Source organism: Podarcis filfolensis, assembly GCF_964270895.1.
Source record: "Podarcis filfolensis genome assembly, chromosome: 12".
Classification (NCBI taxonomy): Eukaryota; Metazoa; Chordata; class Lepidosauria; order Squamata; family Lacertidae; genus Podarcis; species Podarcis filfolensis.
The window spans coordinates 57,967,653-57,985,129 of record NC_139614.1 but is presented as its reverse complement, the minus strand read 5'-3'; the positions used below and the strand labels follow the sequence as shown (position 1 = coordinate 57,985,129).

General features: G+C 53.6%; 2 protein-coding genes and 1 long non-coding RNA gene across 4 annotated transcripts in view; 2 read left to right on the top strand and 1 right to left on the bottom strand.

Moving 5' to 3' along the window:
• LOC310745974 (uncharacterized protein) overlaps positions 1 to 17,477 on the top strand; it is a 618,230-nt gene that overhangs the window by 196,969 nt on the left and 403,784 nt on the right. The window lies entirely within an intron of this gene.
• Positions 1 to 17,477, bottom strand: part of LOC310746292 — a 284,046-nt gene that overhangs the window by 5,523 nt on the left and 261,046 nt on the right. The gene's annotated exons all lie outside the window — the stretch shown is intronic.
• The window catches only part of AGAP3 (ArfGAP with GTPase domain, ankyrin repeat and PH domain 3), a 100,983-nt gene continuing 89,669 nt past the window's right edge, over positions 6,164 to 17,477 (top strand). For both annotated transcript variants that reach the window (XM_083579327.1, XM_083579329.1), the window contains exon 1: positions 6,164 to 6,446. In XM_083579327.1, the coding sequence (XP_083435453.1) occupies positions 6,179 to 6,446 (268 nt within the window). In that variant the 5' untranslated portion in view covers positions 6,164 to 6,178. The remainder of the gene's footprint in view (positions 6,447 to 17,477) is intronic.

The window sequence follows — 17,477 nt, the reverse complement described above, 5'->3', positions numbered from 1 at the left end:
ACTGCGAGAAAAGGCTGTGGAAGAGTGTCAGGAGGGAGGAACTGAACCAGGCTTTCAGCACTTCTGGGGGGATTCCATCCTGCCCTGGGCCTTTTCCACATGCCTGAGAGTTGAGGGCATTCTTTAGTTGGTCAAGGGAGGGAGGGCCTGTTAGAATTCCAAGACAGGCAGAGTCTGGATTCTGTCAATTTCCTGTGGGTACACTTCTTGAGAGTGCTCTGCCCATCACTTCATTGGCTTGCTGCAGTCCGCGACCATCTCTCCAGACAAAGTTTTCCGTGGTGCATTTTTCCTGACTGTTGCCCAAAGGCTTTCTTCATGCCTTCGTACATTTTGCAAGCATTGCCGCTGCCAGCAGTGAGCTGGATGTTCTGACACAGCTTTAGCCAGTAGCCATTGGCACTGTGCTGGGCCCAGGGGTAACCCGTGAAACGTGGTCCAGGACCAGTCCAGAATCCGAAGGTTCCGCTGGGAGTAAGTCCAACAGGGCCAAGGCAGGAAACCAGACAAGGACAGGGGCAGGATCTGGCATACAGCAATGTTGCTCCCGCAACCTGGGGCGGGGTCCAACAGCCTTTTATCTTTGTTGGGGTAGCGGCCGGTCCTGATCCCCCGGCGACTCACCTCCCTGTCTCGCCTGAAGGTGAGCACTCCTCCTGCAAGTACTCAGGTCTCTCCTTCTCTCAGACCTCAGTCTCTGCAGCTCGGGAGACATAGGTGGGTTACTAGACCCAGAGGCCCCCTCAGCCTCCCCTGACCCAACCAGTAGTGGAGCAGCTGTAAGTGATGGCCCAGCTGGAGGCAAGGAGGGAATCCCCGCATCTGGAGCCAGGGCAGGCTCAGGCCCCTGACTCGGCCCAGCTGGTGTTTGCTGCAGGGGAACCTGTGCAGACTGGGACTCTTCAGGATCAGGCCCCAGACTTGGTTCAGATGATGCCTGAGGCAAAGGATCCAGTGCAGACTGAGACTTCTCTGGTTCTGAGTCCGAGTCCCAGGCCATCACAGGCACATTGTTTGGCAATCCGCTGGACATCACTCCTTACCTTGTCTTCTCTCTCTACAAATTGCACCTCGGGGTTCACTCCTGAAGACTTTCTCACAAATGGAGGTTTACGATTAGAGTTTTCCTTCTCCTGGATGGGCTACTTTCCCAGGTTGACGAGCCCCTCATTTCTCTCCATGGCATGGGCAGAAAATGCCTTCTTGCCTGTTGGACCCACTATGGGTTAGCTGTGATTTCTGAATTGCCGGGAGTTGGACTACGTGCCCCTGGGGGTCCCACTACGATGCCATGCTTCTAGGACTGCTGGGCTGGAGCGGAGTGTGTGTCATCATTCAAGTCCTTGTTTTCATTTGCTGGTTCATGAGGAGGCGGGACACGTCATGTTGTTTTTCCTTCCTGGGCTGCCATTGTGATCACTGTTTGGGGTTTCTCTGTTTTTGTTTTTTATATGCTGCATGGAATTTTAATATTTTATAGAATCATGGAAGGGATGCCCAAGGATCATCTAGTTCAGTCCCGCGCAATGCGGGAAGAATGATCCATGTTGTGAACTAGCCTGTGATCTTTGGAGGAAGGGTGCTATACATACTAATGGTGATAATAATAATTCTCTTTTATAGTGTTCTTCTGTGTATGTTGCTTGGAGACGGTTTTAGGTGACGAGAAACCAATAGGTTTAATAGATAAAAACATAAGGAGACCCTGCTGGCTCATCTAATCCAGCAGCCTCTTCTCACAACCAGTTGCCCCCAATGGGAAACCTGCAAGCAAGACCCGAGTGCGGATTCCAGAAACTGGAATTCATGGAGGCAAAGCAGAACTCCCTTGGCTAGGAGCCAACAACAGCCCTTTCATCCATGCATTTGAAATAAGCAAACAGTACCTTCCGGGGGAGAGGATATGGACCTGGAGCCTTCCCCACATTTCCCCCACATATGAGTCTTCCTCACATTTTTCGAATTACCGGGGGGGGGGGGATTGGCGTTCCCGCCCGACAAAGGCTTTCCATGGAGGCGCAGATTGCCACTGTGATCCGTGCGATGCTCACCTCCAGACTGGATTATTGTAGCTCACTCTACGTGGGGCTGCCCTTGAGACTGACCCAGAAACTCCAGGGGGTGCAGAATGCCGCAGCGAGACTCCTTACGGGGTCCTCGCTGTGAGATCACATTCACCCGGTGCTATACCAGCTGCACTGGTACGAGGGTCCTAGGCCGTGAAGGGCTTTAAAGGTCAAAACCAGCACCTTAAATCTGACCCTGTACTCCACCGGGAGCCAGTGCAGCTGGAAAAGCACTGGGTGAATGTGCTCCCATGGCAGAGGGATTAAAAGAGGATTGGAGAAATTCATGGAGGAGGAAGAGAGGCAGTCGATGGCTCCTGGCCAGGATGCTGTGCTCTGCATCCACAGTCAGAGGCAGCAATGCTTTTGAAGACCACCATCCCCTTCACCATTTCTCCAATGAAAATAGGGACGTCCTAAGGAAAAGCAGGACATTTCAGGATGAAAACAGAAACTGTGATGGCTTCTGTACATCTGGGACTGTCCCTGGAATATGGGGGCACTTGGAGGGTCTGCATTCGCTGGAAACGGCAGGAGGGGAGAGTTGCTCTTGTGCCCAGATCCCGCTTACTGGTTTCCCAATGAGGGCATCTGTTCAGCCACTATGAGAACAGGATCCTGGGTCAGTTGGGCACCCTTTGGCCTGACCCAGCAAGGGGAGCTCTTTCCTCCTGGGCAGCCCGAGGAATGCAAAAAAGCTGCAGTCCAGCCTTGGTGTGAGGGCTGTGTGCGTGCGTCTGTCCGTCTGTCTGTCTGTCTGTCTGTCTGTCTGTCGCCAGCTGTGGGAGGTTTCCCTGCCTGTCTCCTGCTGCCCTCTGGATGAGTCACTCGGGCTCTGCTACCCAAACCTCCTATTAGGGCCTGGGGGTAATTAGCACCCAGCTGATCTGGCAGCTGGTGCCAATTAACTGCAGGATGTGTGTGCAGGCACTTGGAGGGGGTGCCGCTCTGGGCCTGAAGAAGATGCCAGCGATGGGGTGGGGGCTGGGTCTGCAGCCCTCCGCTGACCCCCAGTTAGCTGATCTCCCGGAAGGCACAGGTCTGCTGGTCAAAACTGGGCTTCTCTGGGGAGGCATGTTGAGTGAGCGCATCTCCTTCCTGGGCAGAGTAATCCCATGCAGCAATTAGGCGGGGGGGGGGGGGAGATAAATGCCAAGACTCCTCCTGCAGAGCAGGCTCTGCGTGGGTCCAGGAGTGGGGGGGGGGGAGGAAGCACACACAGATGCCCAGAATGGTGTGAAAAGGACAACCATCCCCTGAGCATCTCTGGACAGTCCATCTGGGATCTGGGATTGGGCTGGGGCAACACCCCCAGCCGAAGGGAGCAGGGAACTCTGGACCCATACAGACAAGGGGCTGTATCCTGCAATGTGCACTCTTAAGGTTGGAAGATTCAGGACAGGGGTGGGCAAACTACGGTCTGCGGGCCAGATCCGGCCCAATCGCCTTCTAAATCCGGACCGTCCTGTTTTTACATGAGTAGAATGTGTGCTTTTATTTAAAATGCATCTCTGGGTTATTTGTGGGGCATAGGAATTCATTCATTTTGTTCCCCAAAATATAGTCCGGCCCCCCACAAGGTCTGAGGGACAGTGGACCGGCCCCCTGCTGATAAAGTTTGCTGATCCCTGATTCAGGACATAGAATCATAGAGCTGGAAGGAACCCCAAGTTTTACACTTGGACAGGAAGAGCCAGCTGCAGAAATATAGGATGGGGGACACCTGGCCTGACAGCAGGACATGGGGAAAAGGATCAGGGGTCTTAGTAGACCACAAGCTGAACATGAGCCCACCGTGTGATGCAGCAGCAAAAAAAGCTGATGCTATTCTAGGCTGCATCGACAGATATCTAAGGTCCAGATCAAGGGAGGTCATGGTTCTGCTCTCTTCTGTCTTGGTCAAGCCACACCTAGAATACTGTGTCCAGTTCTGGGAGCCACAATTTAAGAAGGATGTTGACAAGCTGGAATGTGGGCAGAGGAGGGCAGCCAAGATGATGGAGGGGCTGGAAACTAAGCCTGATGAGGAGTGGTTGAAGGAGCTGAGGGTATTTAGCCTGGAAAAGAGGAGACTGAGAGGAGATATGAGAGCCATCTCCCAATATGGAGGAGGGAGCGTGCTTGTTTTCTCTTGTTCTGGAGAGCAGGATCTGGATCTATGGATTCAAGTTGCAAGAAAGGAGATTCTACTAAACATCAGGAAGAACTTCCTGAAGCTGTTTGATGGTGCAGTGTTCTATCTGGGAAGGTTTTGGACCCTTCTTCTCTGGGTTTTTTAAACAGAGGTTGAATGGTCATCTGCCAATGATTCTTTAGCTGTGATTCCTGCATTGCAGGGGGCTGGACTAGAAGACACTGGGGGTCCCTTCCAAGGCTACAGTTCTGTGATGTAACCAGGGCTATTTTTCTGGGGAAAGAGGTGCCGGAACTCACCACGAAGGCCTCCCTTGTTCTCTTGCAATGGCAATGGCGCCCACCTGAGGAGTCAGAACTGAGTTCTGGTGAGTTCTAGCTGGGGAAAAAGCCCCGGATGTAACTAAAGATAAGGAAGCAATGAGTGATTAAAAAAAAACATATTTAGAGAGTTTAGAGAGAAGATGGACTGGATTTTCAATTAATGATCCTCTTTGTTTTAAACTGTGTTTTATTGGTTGTTGTTTAAAAAAAACTATGAATCTGCCATTCCTGTCTTGCTTTGCTGGCCTGATTTATGCTGTTCTGTTAGTTTTTAATATTTTAGATACTGGTGTTTGCTACTTAAAATTTGTTTTATATTTGTTGCTAATATTTTAGATCTTGATGTTTCCTACTCAAAAAATGCTTTAGACGTGTTGTGAGAAGCCTTGAGAAAACTGTGTTTTGAAAGGCAGAAGTCTCTGAAATAAATGAAATGGACTCCCCGCTCTCAGGGTTGGGTTGAGGGCAGAGACTGACCCATTCCAGGCCCCCTTCTTGGTCAAGGAGCTCTCAGTCTCTGGCTCTTGCCATCTTTCTTTGAATTTTTTGTGAAGCATCCTCCCCCCCCCCCGGGCCTGCACCCTCAGCGGGAGCCCACCCCTCGCTACGCCCCTGGCCTTGGAGGAGGCGTGGGTCACCCCCCAACTGCAGCCGCTGCCCCCTCCCCTGTTGGAGGCATCAAACTGGGCAGGCGGAAGAGAGGAAGGGCTTCTCAGCACAGAGTTCAAGTGATGGGCTTCCAAAGGACGCTTGGGCCAAGCTGTGGGGGCGGAGAAGGCCATCTTGGAGGCACAGGAGCCATCTCCTAGGGGGCGAGATCCCTTCACCCCCCAATAAAATATCTGAGGGGGCTGAGCCCCCCAAAGTTGATGGGCATTGCCATTAAAATGGTGCGCACGTGCCACATCTTGTGATTGGTTATGCAGGGCGCCCCCACCATATTTTATTCAGCGAAGCCTAGGAGCCACGCTGTCTCGGCTCCCCCTTCGGGAGGGCTGCTTCCCGGGAGGCCCCGTGGGAAAAGGCTGCTGGACTGGGGCTGATCCATCCGGCGGGCTCCTCGCCCCGACGGCCTGCACGTTGCCAGCCGCGCTCCTGCCCGGGACCCCCGCCCGGCCCCCTCCGAGGGTCCCCGCAAGGCGGGCGAGGGCCACGCGCGGCCGCGCGCCTTACATAAGCGCTGGCCGGGCTTGCGCAGGCGGCTCCTTCCCTCGCCGCCGGCCCCGCATCCCCGCATCCCTCCTCCCCTCGGCCGCTCTCCTCCTTCCTGCCTTCCTCCTTCCCTCCTTCCTTCCCTCCGTCCGGGGGCGGTGCCAGCCCGGCGCTGACGCGGGAGGAGGAGCGGGGGCGGCTGCGTGACGCGGGGCCGCCGCCGCCGCCGCTTCTGCCGCTGCTGCTTGTGCTGCTGGCGGGGCCGCCGGCCGGAGAGGAGGAGGAGGAGGAGGAGGAGGAGGACCAGCCGCCGCCGAGCAGCGCCGGGAGCCGCCATGCAGCGCCGGGAGCCCGCAGCCCCGGACGCCGCCCCGCGCCGCTGAGCCGCCCCGCCGCGCCGCGCCCGCCGCCCCGTCGAGCCTCGCCCGCCGCCCCCTCGCCCTTGTCCGCCTCCTCCTGCTGCTCCCCGTCTTCGTCGTCCTCCTGCTCCTCCCGCGCCGGCCATGAACTTCCAGGGCGGGCCGGGCGGGCAGGGCGGCGGGCCGGGCTCGCAGCAGAGCCTGGCGGCGCCGGGGGGTCCGTCGGGCCCGTCGGGCGCGGGCGGCGCGCCCTCGCCGCAGTTCGGCCTGTCCAACTCGGCGGCCATCCGCGCCGAGATCGGGCGCTTCGAGTCGGTGCACCCCAACATCTACGCCATCTACGACCTGGTCGAGCGCGTCGACGACCTGGCGCTGCAGAGCCAGATCCGCGAGCACGTCATCTCCATCGAGGGTGAGACCCCCGGCGGGGGGGGGGGCAGGGCAGGGGCGGGCCGGGGGCGCCGGGGCTCCTGCGGCGGAGGAGGGGCGGCGGCCTCGGTGGGGGGGGGGGAGGTCGAGGGATGGGGCGGGGGCTCTCAGGCGCCGCGCGGCCTCGGGGATGCTCTGGGAAGGATGCGGCCGAAGGGGCTGTGCGGCGCCTGCCTTGCCAGAGGAGCCGCCTCCGCCTCCTCCGCCCGGGGGGGGGCTGTTATGTGTGCATCTCTCTCTCCTGCAGCAGAAAATGGAGCTCCCGATGGGGGGGGGAGGTTTTATTGGCTCTGCAGAGAGGCTGTGATTAATCCCTTGCCAAATGTCACTCCTTTCTTTCCTCCTTTCCTTCCTTCCTTCCTTCCTTCCGTTCTCTCCTCTTGCATCCCCCCCCACCGCACCACGTGCTTTGGCACTTGGCAGAGTTTGTTGGCACTTTGCAAGGGACCCTGGTTTTGGGTGCGGGGAGGGGGAGAAAGGAGACCCTCTTGGCCTCCTCCCACAAAGCCGGCCTCTCTTGCGCCAGGTTCCCTGGGGGGCGCTGTGCCCCCCTCCACACCCCGTGCCCGTGGCTGCCCTTGGCTGTGCCCTTCCTGGCCAGAGAGGGGACTGGCAAATGTTGATGCTGCCAGATGCGCCCCAAAGGGATGGAGGGTTGTTGGCCAGCTGGGGGTCTGGAGAACCTCCAGGGTTGGGCAGTGGAGCCTGGCGTGCAAAGCAGCTCATTCTGAACCCCAGGAAGGCCCCCCAAAAACAGGTGGGCACCCCCAAATCACCCACCTTCCAGCAAGGGGGTCCTGGGCTTGGGAGGTTGCCTGGGCACTGCTGTTACAGGCAAGGACCCTTGGCAGTTTGTGAGGCGGGCCCCAAACCCCCCCAAGGAACCAAAGGCTGCCCACCCTCTGCTTCTCCTGCCTGGTAAACTCTGCGGTGAACCTGGCTTCAGTTATAGAAACGCTCTCTGCACGAGCTCAGAGGCACTGTTTTCATGCCGGTGCTCTGAGGCCCAGCGGGTGCTCTCTGGGAGGGTCCTGGGGCTGGAGTGCCCAGGCCAGAGAGCCCTTCTGCCTTTGGCTGGGGTCAGGGTGTGGAAGCATCCCTCTGGGGCGGACCCTGGGGGTGGGGGCTCAGTGCCACGGAGACGGTGGTGGCGATGGCAGCACCCTCCATTTCCCTTGGTTTCTGCTGGTGGCTCCGTCTCTCTGCGCAGGAGGCCCTTCTGCGTGGCACTGCCTGTGCCCATTGCTGCTGTTCTGCGTGGCCAGGGAGCTCTGGGGGCAGAGCTCTTGGGGGAGCCATGCCAGCTGTTCTGCCCGCACCCTATTTCTCTCTCCTTTGCTAAGAAGGGCAGCCTGGGGGAGTGGAAGCTGTCAGGCAGGGAAGGCGGGTGGCACTTTCTGCGCCCGACCTGGGCGTGGAACTGCTCCGAAAGCCTTGCCCTGAGGCAGCGCAGCACCTGCGCTCCGCTGGCAGGTTGGCAAACCTGTAGCGCCACCTCCCCACCTGTGCTGCTTGGCAGGAGCTCTCGGGGAGCCTCAAAGGAAGGAAACGATTCCGGGTGAGAGATTGGCGTGGGACAAAGGGGGGGGGGTGAGAGAGAGACGATGGTTTCTGGGAAGGGCCACCTGCATCTGGAGGAGCTTGGGGTGTACTTGGGGGGGGACCCCTGTGAAGGGAAGGGCTGAGTATGGACTGTTCCTGAGCATCCCTGGGTGGAAGAAGAAGGAAAGAGACATGCAGAAGCTGGCAGGATGAGAGGGAGGGAGGTTGCTGCTGCAGGGAATGGAAGCCACACAGGGAGCTTCCGCTGATGATCCATCCAGGGCAGGGGGATTTCTGCCTCCCGCTACTATTTGGGAGCTGGTAAAAAGGTAAAGGTGCCCCTGACCATTAGGTCCACTCACGGAGGACTCTGGGGTTGCGCACTCATCTCGCTTTACTGGCCAAGGGAGCCAGCGTTTGTCCACAGGCAGTTTTTCTGGGTCCTGGGGCCAGCAGGACTGAGCCACTTCTGGCGAATCAGAGCAGCGCTGGGAGCTGGTAGGAGCCTCAAAAGTATGTTCACTCTGCTGCCAGGGGCAGGATGGGGCCTTGGCGGCGGCAGGAGAAACCAGGCAGAGGTGCCTTCTGTCTGTCTGTGGCCTGGCATTCATTGCTTGGTAGGAAGGGAGAAGCCTTGCAAGAGCCCCCCCCCCTGAAAGGAGACACCTGGGACTGAGGGGGCATCACTGGTTTCGGAGGCAGGGATCTTGTCAAGAGCTGGAAATGCCAGGTCAACCCACAGGTGCCAGCCTTATGCCAAGGACTCATCCAGCTCTGGCCTTCAATGCTGGAAGTCCAGGGGTGAGGGTGGTGTCGAACCCCACACCCATCCTGTATCCTTCTGTGGGTGTCCTTTTCCCTTCCAGACTCTCTACGTGGCATCCAGGTGCAGCCAAGGGAACTCCTCAAAGGCAGCCTCCTTGGGTGTCCTGGGTCTGTGTTCGAAATCCGCCAGGCGCATTTTGCACCTGGCTACTGGCCACTTGCAACCAAGTGAAGATGCCTGAGTTCCAGGAGGGCGCCTGATGTCTCCACCACCTGGAGGTGCGTGCCTGCACCTCGGATCATGACTATTTTCACACACTAGCAACACATCCTGTAGAATTCTATCCATTCTATTTTATCTGCACAATCAGAATGAATTTCAGGAACCAAAATGCTTTTTCCGTGCAGCCTGAGCAGGAGAAGAGACCAATGTTAAAGTGAATTGTTGTGGCTTGTCTTTGCTTCCCCCATCCCCACCCAGCCTAGCTCACACTTGCGAAGAATATCCCTATGTTATGCATGATCTGTGTCACCCTTAAGAAAAAGAGGTCAGTATAGGCCAATATATAGGTGGGTTGTCCCTGGATCAAGGGACTTTCCTTCTTTAAGTTCTCAAAGCTCTTCACCCATCTCAGCCTTGTCATATGAACTGGCTGGATGTTCAGTCACACTCAATCCCTCATTTGGAAAATGACTTTAGAGAGCAATCTTGCCCAAAAATGGCAAGGAGACATTCCGCTTTGCTGACTGTAACCTTGCTTCTCAGGTGCCATTGGGCGCCTAGCTGATATATTCGATTTTCTAACACTGGTCTGGCCATGCTTAGATTGCTGTGGCCCAGATTTGGGGGGCACCTCAGCAGCTGGCTGGTCAAGTCCCTGGTGGCCCCGTTGGGGAGGCTGGGTGCTGAAGCCGGTGACTTGCCTGACCCACGTGGTCCTCAGCCTTTAGGAATTGCCTTCCTTTGGCCTTGCCACTCACTGGACGCCGGCTGGGTGCCCCCAGTACCGGAAAAGCCCTGGCGTTGCTACCTGGGCCATACCTGTTCACCAGGTGTGTGCCAGCGGTGATCAGGCCAGGAGGACCTGGAGGAGCCCTGCAGGTGGGCCGGATCAAATTCCTCAAGTTGCCTACAAGTTGCTTGAAGGAAGACTTTCTCTTGCCAGTTCTGGATCTCCCTTTCCTTGGCGGCTCACGAAGCTGCATTGTGAGACAGGAAGAAAAACTTTGCACTGTGCCTAATTTTATAAACATCCATCTTGTCGCTTCTTGTTCACCTTTTTTTGCAAACGGAAAATCCCCCAATGCTGCAACTTTTCCCCAGAGGGGAGTTTCTGCATCCCCTTCTCCATCATTTTCGGAACCTTCTCCAGCTGTGCGATATCCTCTTGGAGGAGAGGCAAACAGAACGGGGCACAGGCCTCCCAAATCACATTATAGATGGTATGATGGCAGTTTTATTTCCGGTTCCTTTCCTAATGATCTCTAGCGTGGGGGATTTGGTGCTTCCAGTTTCACCTCACTGTTCACCCGACTCCAGACAAGTTAAAAAGCTCATGTCCTAATCCTGCTCTTTCTGAGGGTGCTTTCCACATCCCTCCGTGGGGAGCAGCCCCATTTGTCTCTGCTCCCCACTTCCAGTTCTCTAGCCAGCTTCTGCTTCAAAAAGAGGAGGACCTCTCCTCTCGCCCCACGACCATCCAGCTTCCTCCGCAGTCTCCAGCGAAGATCTCCATTAATTGGGGGGCATTCCGATAGGTCAGCATCAACATGTAGGTCCCAATAACTGGCTTGCCTTTCTTTCGTTTATCCTGGGTTCTTCCTGCATTGCAGGGGTTGGACTAGATGCCCTTGGGGTCCTTTCCGATTCTGCGGTTCTCTGGTTCTCGTTAGGACTTGTTGAGGTGACTGTGTTGCTTTCAGGCCCTGTCAGCATCAGGGGGAGAAGGTCTCCGTGTCGTCGTGGTCTCACATTTCCCCTAAGAGCTTCTTCTCTGGGAAAGAGACACCAGAATGGAAAGTGAGTTTCTTCGCCTGATGTTTCCAACATAAAGGATGATACTTTCTGGTCTTCTTGTGGCGCCTCTTAGGAGTCCTATTTTGCTTAGTTATTAACTGGATACAGTTTCCCTTCAGTTGATACAAAATGAGACATTCTTGCTTTTAGTCCACCTCTGTTCCTATGGATCAAGGAAAGGGGCTCTTTCAGAACTTTGAAGCCGCTCTTTCAAATACAGTATATAATTTGGCAAAACTGTACAGATGGCCAGTGTTTTGTTTGCTTCTCTGTTTTGTTCCTGCTAGCGAAAGACAAATTCACACAGCTGAAACTTTTGGCTTTGTAGTTTACTCTTCCTAAGATCTCAGTTGAATTAAATATACAGTGGACGCTTGGGTTGCGAATGTGATCCATGTGGGAGGCACGTTCGCAACCCGCAGCACTGCGTCTGCGCATGCATAGGTTGTGATTCGGCGCTTCTGTGCATGTGAGACCGCTGAAACCCGGAAGTAACCCATTCCGGTACTTCCGGGTTCGGCATGGTTCGCAACCTGAAAACACGCAGCCTGAAGCGTCTGTAACCCGAGGTATGACTGTATTCGATATATTCCTGTGTGTGTGATAGGCAATTTTGTATCACAGTTAAGTTCTAGCAGAAGTTGCTTCAATCCCTTCTGCAATTTGGGCTGGGGAGGAGAGCAAGGCTTGCAAGGGGGTCCTGCTCTCTGCCTCTGGGACATCCAGCCGTCCTGGGGCCCAGAAAGAGGTTCTGCTCCTGTGCCCTTTCCCATTTAAGGGACTCTGAGCTAACCATGGGAAAGGGAATCGTATAACTGTAGAACTGCGGAGTTGGAAGGGACCCCAGGGGTCCTCTGGTCCACCCCCTGCAATGCAGGAATCTCAGCTCAAGCATCCCTGACGGATGGCTGTCCGATCTCTGCTTAAAAACCTCCCAGGAAGGAGAGTCCATTCTGCTGCTGAATGGCTCTTTCCGCCAGAAAGTCCTTCCAGGTGTTTAGTCCGACTCTCCTTTCTTGTACTTTGAATCCAGGCAGCAGAAAACCAGCTTGTTCCACCTTCACTGGAGGGACACTCAAGTCTGGATTTGGAACAAATTGCCTTTTGCTTGGTGCCAGACAGTGGGCAACTGGCTTAGTGGCCAACTCTGCTCTTCTCCACTGCACCCCCCCCAAAGTGTATTGTGGGCAGAGGGCTGGTAATATATATATATATATTGCACAGTCCCCATGGCCTCCCCATTCCATTCCAGATTTGTGGGTTGTGCCCCTTTGCTTGGGCTGCACAGTTCGTTTGGGCTGCTTGGGGGTCTCTGAAGAACCCTGGACTTTGAGTCCTGGGGGGGGGAGAACTGTAGTGTGGGGTGGTCCAGCAGGGAGGCGGCTCTGATTCCTGCAATGGCAGAGGTTGGACTACATGTCTCTTGGAGTTCCCTTCCACCGCTACAATTCTACGATTCTGTGGGTCGCTCCCAGCCACACCCTCTCCTCGGGGCTCTTACGGCTAGAGTACGAAACGCCCCACATTTTTCTTCTGGGTTTTCTGTGGCTTTTGCTGTGCTTGGACCCTGCGGCAGCTGCCTTGTGTTTGTGGCTCAAGAGCTCCACTGACCCACAGGCAGCTCTGGGGGGCTGGAGTGTGGCAGATTCCTGGGCGCTGGCCTGTCTCTTGCAATTCGTCTTGTGCCGGAGGCGGCAAGTGTTCTGGGGGTGGGGACAGGCACCCGCCCGTCTTCTGTGGCTCTGTCAAAGACAAGCTTCTAGTCTTCCCTTCCTTCCTCCCACCCTCCCACATGTTTCTTGGCCACTCAGCCTTACCCATTTTTTGTGGGGTGGGCGGGCACTGGCAACTCCCTCGTATCTCTTTTCCTAATCTCATAGGTCACCATTTATTGTGGAACGAGCACCATAGTAGTATTATTCATTACTATTTATTAAATCTGTGTACCACCCTTCATCTGAAGACCACAGGGTGATTCACAACATAGAAATGTGAAGTGAGAAGCCAAAATGCGTGATAAGAACAAGAGCAAAAGCAAACCCTTCGCCCCCCCTCCCAGAAACAGATTTAAAAGGCCATAGAATGTTCATCAGCCAAGGCCTGGTTAGAGAGAAATGTTTTCACCTGGTGCCTAAAGATATGTAATGATGTTGCTAGGCGAGCCTCCCTGGGGAGAGCATCCCACAGATGGGGAGCCGCTGCAGAAAAGGCCCCGTTCTCGTGTTGCCACCCTCTGGACTTCACATGGAGGAGGCACATGAAGGAGGGCCTCGGAAGGTGATCTCAGGGTCTGGGTCGGTTCATATGGAGAGAGGTGGTCCTTCAGGTATTGCAGTCCTGAGCCATTTAAGGCTTTATAGGTCAAAACTTTGAATTGGGCCCAGAAACTAATCGGTAACCAGTGCAGTCGGACCAGGATCGGTGTAACATGCTCAAACCGTCTTGCTCCACTGAGCAACCTGGCCGCTGAATTCTGCACCAGGTGGAAGTTTCCGAACCGTCTTCAGAGGCAGCCCTACATAGAACGCATTGCAGTAATCTAACCTTGAGGATACCAGAGCATAGACTACAGTAGTTAGGCTATCCCTGTCCAGATAGGGGCGTTGCTGGGCCACCAGCCGAAGATGATGGAAGGCACTCTGGGCCACCGAGGCCACCTGAGCCTCGAGCAACAGCAAAGGATCCAGGAGGACCCCCAAGCTACGAACCTGCTCCTTCAGAGGAAGCGTATCCCCATCAAAAGCAGGCCACCTGCCAGCCATCTGGTCTGAGGAACCACCCACTAACACAGCCTCAGTCGTATCTGGATTGAGCTTCAGTTTGTGGCTCTCATCCAGTCCATTACTGAGGCAAGACTTCCAGCACTTCCGCTGCCTCACCTGCAGGTGTCAAGGAGAAGTAGAGTTGTGTGTCATCAGTATATTTCTGACAACGCACCCCAAACCTCAGAATAACACAACTCGGTGGTCTCATGTAGATGTTAAACAGTATATAGGGGATAGAATTGAGTCCTCAAAAACCCCACAGCGAAGGCTCCATGGGGCCAAAGAACACCCCCAAGCACCCCCCTCTTGGAACAAACCGTCTGAGTAGGACCAGAACCACCACAAAGCGGTTCCACCCACCCCTGGTCCAAAAGAATCCTATGGCTGATGGAATTGAAAGCCACTGAGAGGTTGAGGAGAATTAACAGGGGCAGATTTCCCCCTCTCTCTCCCAACAGAGGTCATCATGCAGGGAGACCAAAGCAGTTTCTGTGCTCAAACGAGGCCTAAACGCCAGTTGAAACGGATCCAGAAAACCCGCTTCCTCCCAGAGCGCCTGGATCTGGTCTGCGACCACCCGCTCCAGAACCTAAGAATAGTAATTTAGGGGGTTCGCTTGGTTTTGCCGTTTGGTTTCCAAGCAACAGAAGACATTTCTGTCACGTTTTCAAAGATTCTTTCCTCTCAAACCCGGGGGGGGGGGCGGTGCGAGGAGGGAGCTGCCGTCTGCTATCTGGGCTGCCGGGGGGTGGGGAGTGGGGCTGCTTGGGGCTTCAGCACCCCTCTTCCTGGCAGCTGCCTCTGCTGGTCTTGAGTGCGAGTCCTCTTGCTCATGGGACTAAATCCTGCACATCTGCCTGACCGTAAGAACCATTAACGCCTGGCAGTGGAGACCCAGGTTCAGAAGGACGTTCGCCCTCTGCCCACATGTGGGGGCCACCTTTCCCCTTCCCCACACACCCATGGCACTCCTCACGGTGCCACGTGGCACTCTGCGGCCGTGGTGCCTGCCACCACGTAGCTTGTGTGCAGCAGACACATCGCAACACTAGCGCAACTGCTGCCTTAGAAAAATAGAATTCTGGAGCTGAAGGAACGCCAGGGGTCATCTAGCCCAACCCCCTGCAATGAATGCAGAAATCTTTTTGCCTAATGTGGGGCTTGAACCCAGAACCCCGAGATTAAGAGTCTATGGGACCGCCTCTCCTGGTCTGCCCCACGGAGGACCTTAATGTCCACAAATGACAACACTTTGGAGGTCCCAAGTCGCAAGGTGGTTAGATTGGTCTCAACTAGGGCCAGGGCCTTTTCAGTGCTGGCCCCAACTTGGTGGAACACTCTGTCACAAGAGACCAGGGCCCAGCAGGACTTGACATCTTTCCGCCTGGCCTTTGGTTTGGACTCAGTCTGACCCTTATGTTTCCCTCCCCTTACGGTTGTGATCTATGGACTACTTTTAAAAAGAGGCTGCATTTTAATTTGCATTTTAACCTGTATTTTAAATCCTGCCCCCCTTATTATGTTTTTACTGTGATTTTATTGGTGTTAGCCGCCCTGAGCCTGGTTCTGGCTGGGGAGGGCAGGGTATAAATAAAATTTATTATTATTATTATGCTCCAGCAACTGAGCTCCCTCTGCTTGGCTTCAGGCGACTCTGCCGTGTGAGGCAGGGCTGATGCCACCCTCTCCAACTTCCCTCCTGACAGGGAAGCCAAGGAGAGCCTGGCAGATGGGCAGATGGTGCCAGTCCTGTTGCACACAAAAAGAGCACCTGGCACCCCTGAGTTTGCCTGGGCCCGGGGGCCACTAGGTGGCACATCGGAAGATGGCTGACAATAACATCTCTCCGACCCACACAAGGTAATTTGGAGGCTCTGATGGGGGTAATTAGCCTCCTTAACCCCCCCAGGATTGTGGGTGGGACGGCCCTTGCCTGCTGTGCCCTATACCACCCCCGAATTTGTGGGGGTGGGGGCACTAGGCACAAAGCCCTCGTGTGGGATTCCGGCACTCCTGGACGCCGTCCCTGATTCGCGCCGCTAGTTGCAAGCATCTTCAAAAGAAACAATTTGGACGAGATAAATTGCACATGCTTCAAGGAAAAAGGGGAGTAAAGACTGCTGACAGAAGAGATCTCTGATAACAAGACAAGAATAAAATATGAGAAGATACGTCAAGATACGGTATGACTGAGGGGGGAGGGGGGGAAAACCTGCCTTCCTTTTTCTTATGTGATTTAACAAGAATCCCCTCCCCTAATGAGTCAGAAACTAAGGACTTAAGCTGTGGATTTAAGGCTGTGTGGAGATAAACTTTCGAACCAAAGCAATGTTTCAAGATGAAGCTGGAAAGCTAAGAGTTTTGGAATGACGCAGTTAAAAATGCCGTCGCCATTTTGGGAGGCATTGTTGGAGCTCTTGGGTCTGGGAGGAGAAAGAGAGAAATAGAGTTGTTTACATATCGTGGATCAACTTCTCGGTGGGACTTAAGAGCAACAAATGCCAAATTTATGGTGGAAAGAGTGATGTTATCTACGAAGGAGATATATGGAAACCATCTGGACTTAGTGGAGGAACGGGAAATCCACACAGGATTATTATTTTGCTTATCGGCTTAAGGAGACTAACAGAAGAGATCGTAAAGGAAAAATAGAAATTATATGAACAAGATATGATGTGGAAACACCAAGATAAGACTGGATAGAATTATGAATTTTGTCTGGACTGATTGGGACTGATTTGGACATTAACGCAGTAATAAGAAGATGATCTGAATCCCCCTTTGGATCTTGAAGTATGGGTTCCCCCAACAAAATTTAAAAATTTGGCTTTGTAATTTGGAATTTATGTGATGTGATTTAATTTGATGTGATTGGCCAGTTAATAAAAATTATTAAAAAAAAAAAAGAGTTTGCCTGGGCCCAGGTGCCTCTGGGTGGGCATCTTGCCATGTTGTGCCACCCTGGCCCATCCTTTGGGCTGGTCGCTGGGGCAGCTGAGCAGGGAGAGGGCAGGTGCTGATGGGGGGCATCTGCTTGGGAGAGGCACGTGTGGAAGATGTGATGCCCCGGGGGCTGCCCAGTGCCAGGCGGGTGGGTGGAACTTGGCCTCCCTCCAGCAGATTCCCCATTGCAGGTGACGGGGCCAAACTTCGCCCAAGAGATTGGGGGTGTGTGTTTGTGGTGGGGTCTGTCTGAGGGCATGGTTGCTCAGCAGGGAGGATTTGATTTAAATCAAATTGATTTAAATCACTAGTCAGTAAGACTTGATTTAAATCATTATTTTTTTACAGAAAGACTCATTCTTGCTGGTATAATCTTAATATTTGCAACCAGATGAAGGTTTCATTTTTGGAATAATAAATTTTCAGAGTAGTTTTTACAGTTATATAAAAAAATACAGATTTGGTTATACTATTAGAAATACATAGACAGACAATTGTGAAATTATTGTCAGGTTTAATAAGTTAACTGCTTATATTTGCTGTACTTTAATGGAAGGAGAAGAATAATCATTTCCTTAGTAACAATTTAAACAATTTATTTAACTAAAATAATAACATTAGAACCTTTGTATCCATGTTTGTTAACTGATGTGGTTAAACTTTTTTTTAAAAAAAACCCAACAACCTTAGACTGAGTTTTAGCACACATGAAAAACTTAAAGCAAAACCTGATGAATAGCCTTTGGACTATAATGTATTTTAAATAGAAAACTATCTTTAGAAAGGTTTTTCCTGCAAAAGCATTTTATTTTAAAAATCCAATTTAAATTTTAAAAAATCTGATTAAATTTGTTAAAAATCAGTGATTTTTATCCACCCTGTTGCTCAGTTATTTGGGGTCTTGCAAGCTCCCCCAAATCCTGTTGTTTGAAAATGTTACTGCATTGAACCTTATATTGTGTTGTGGCTCCGTGATTCCTAC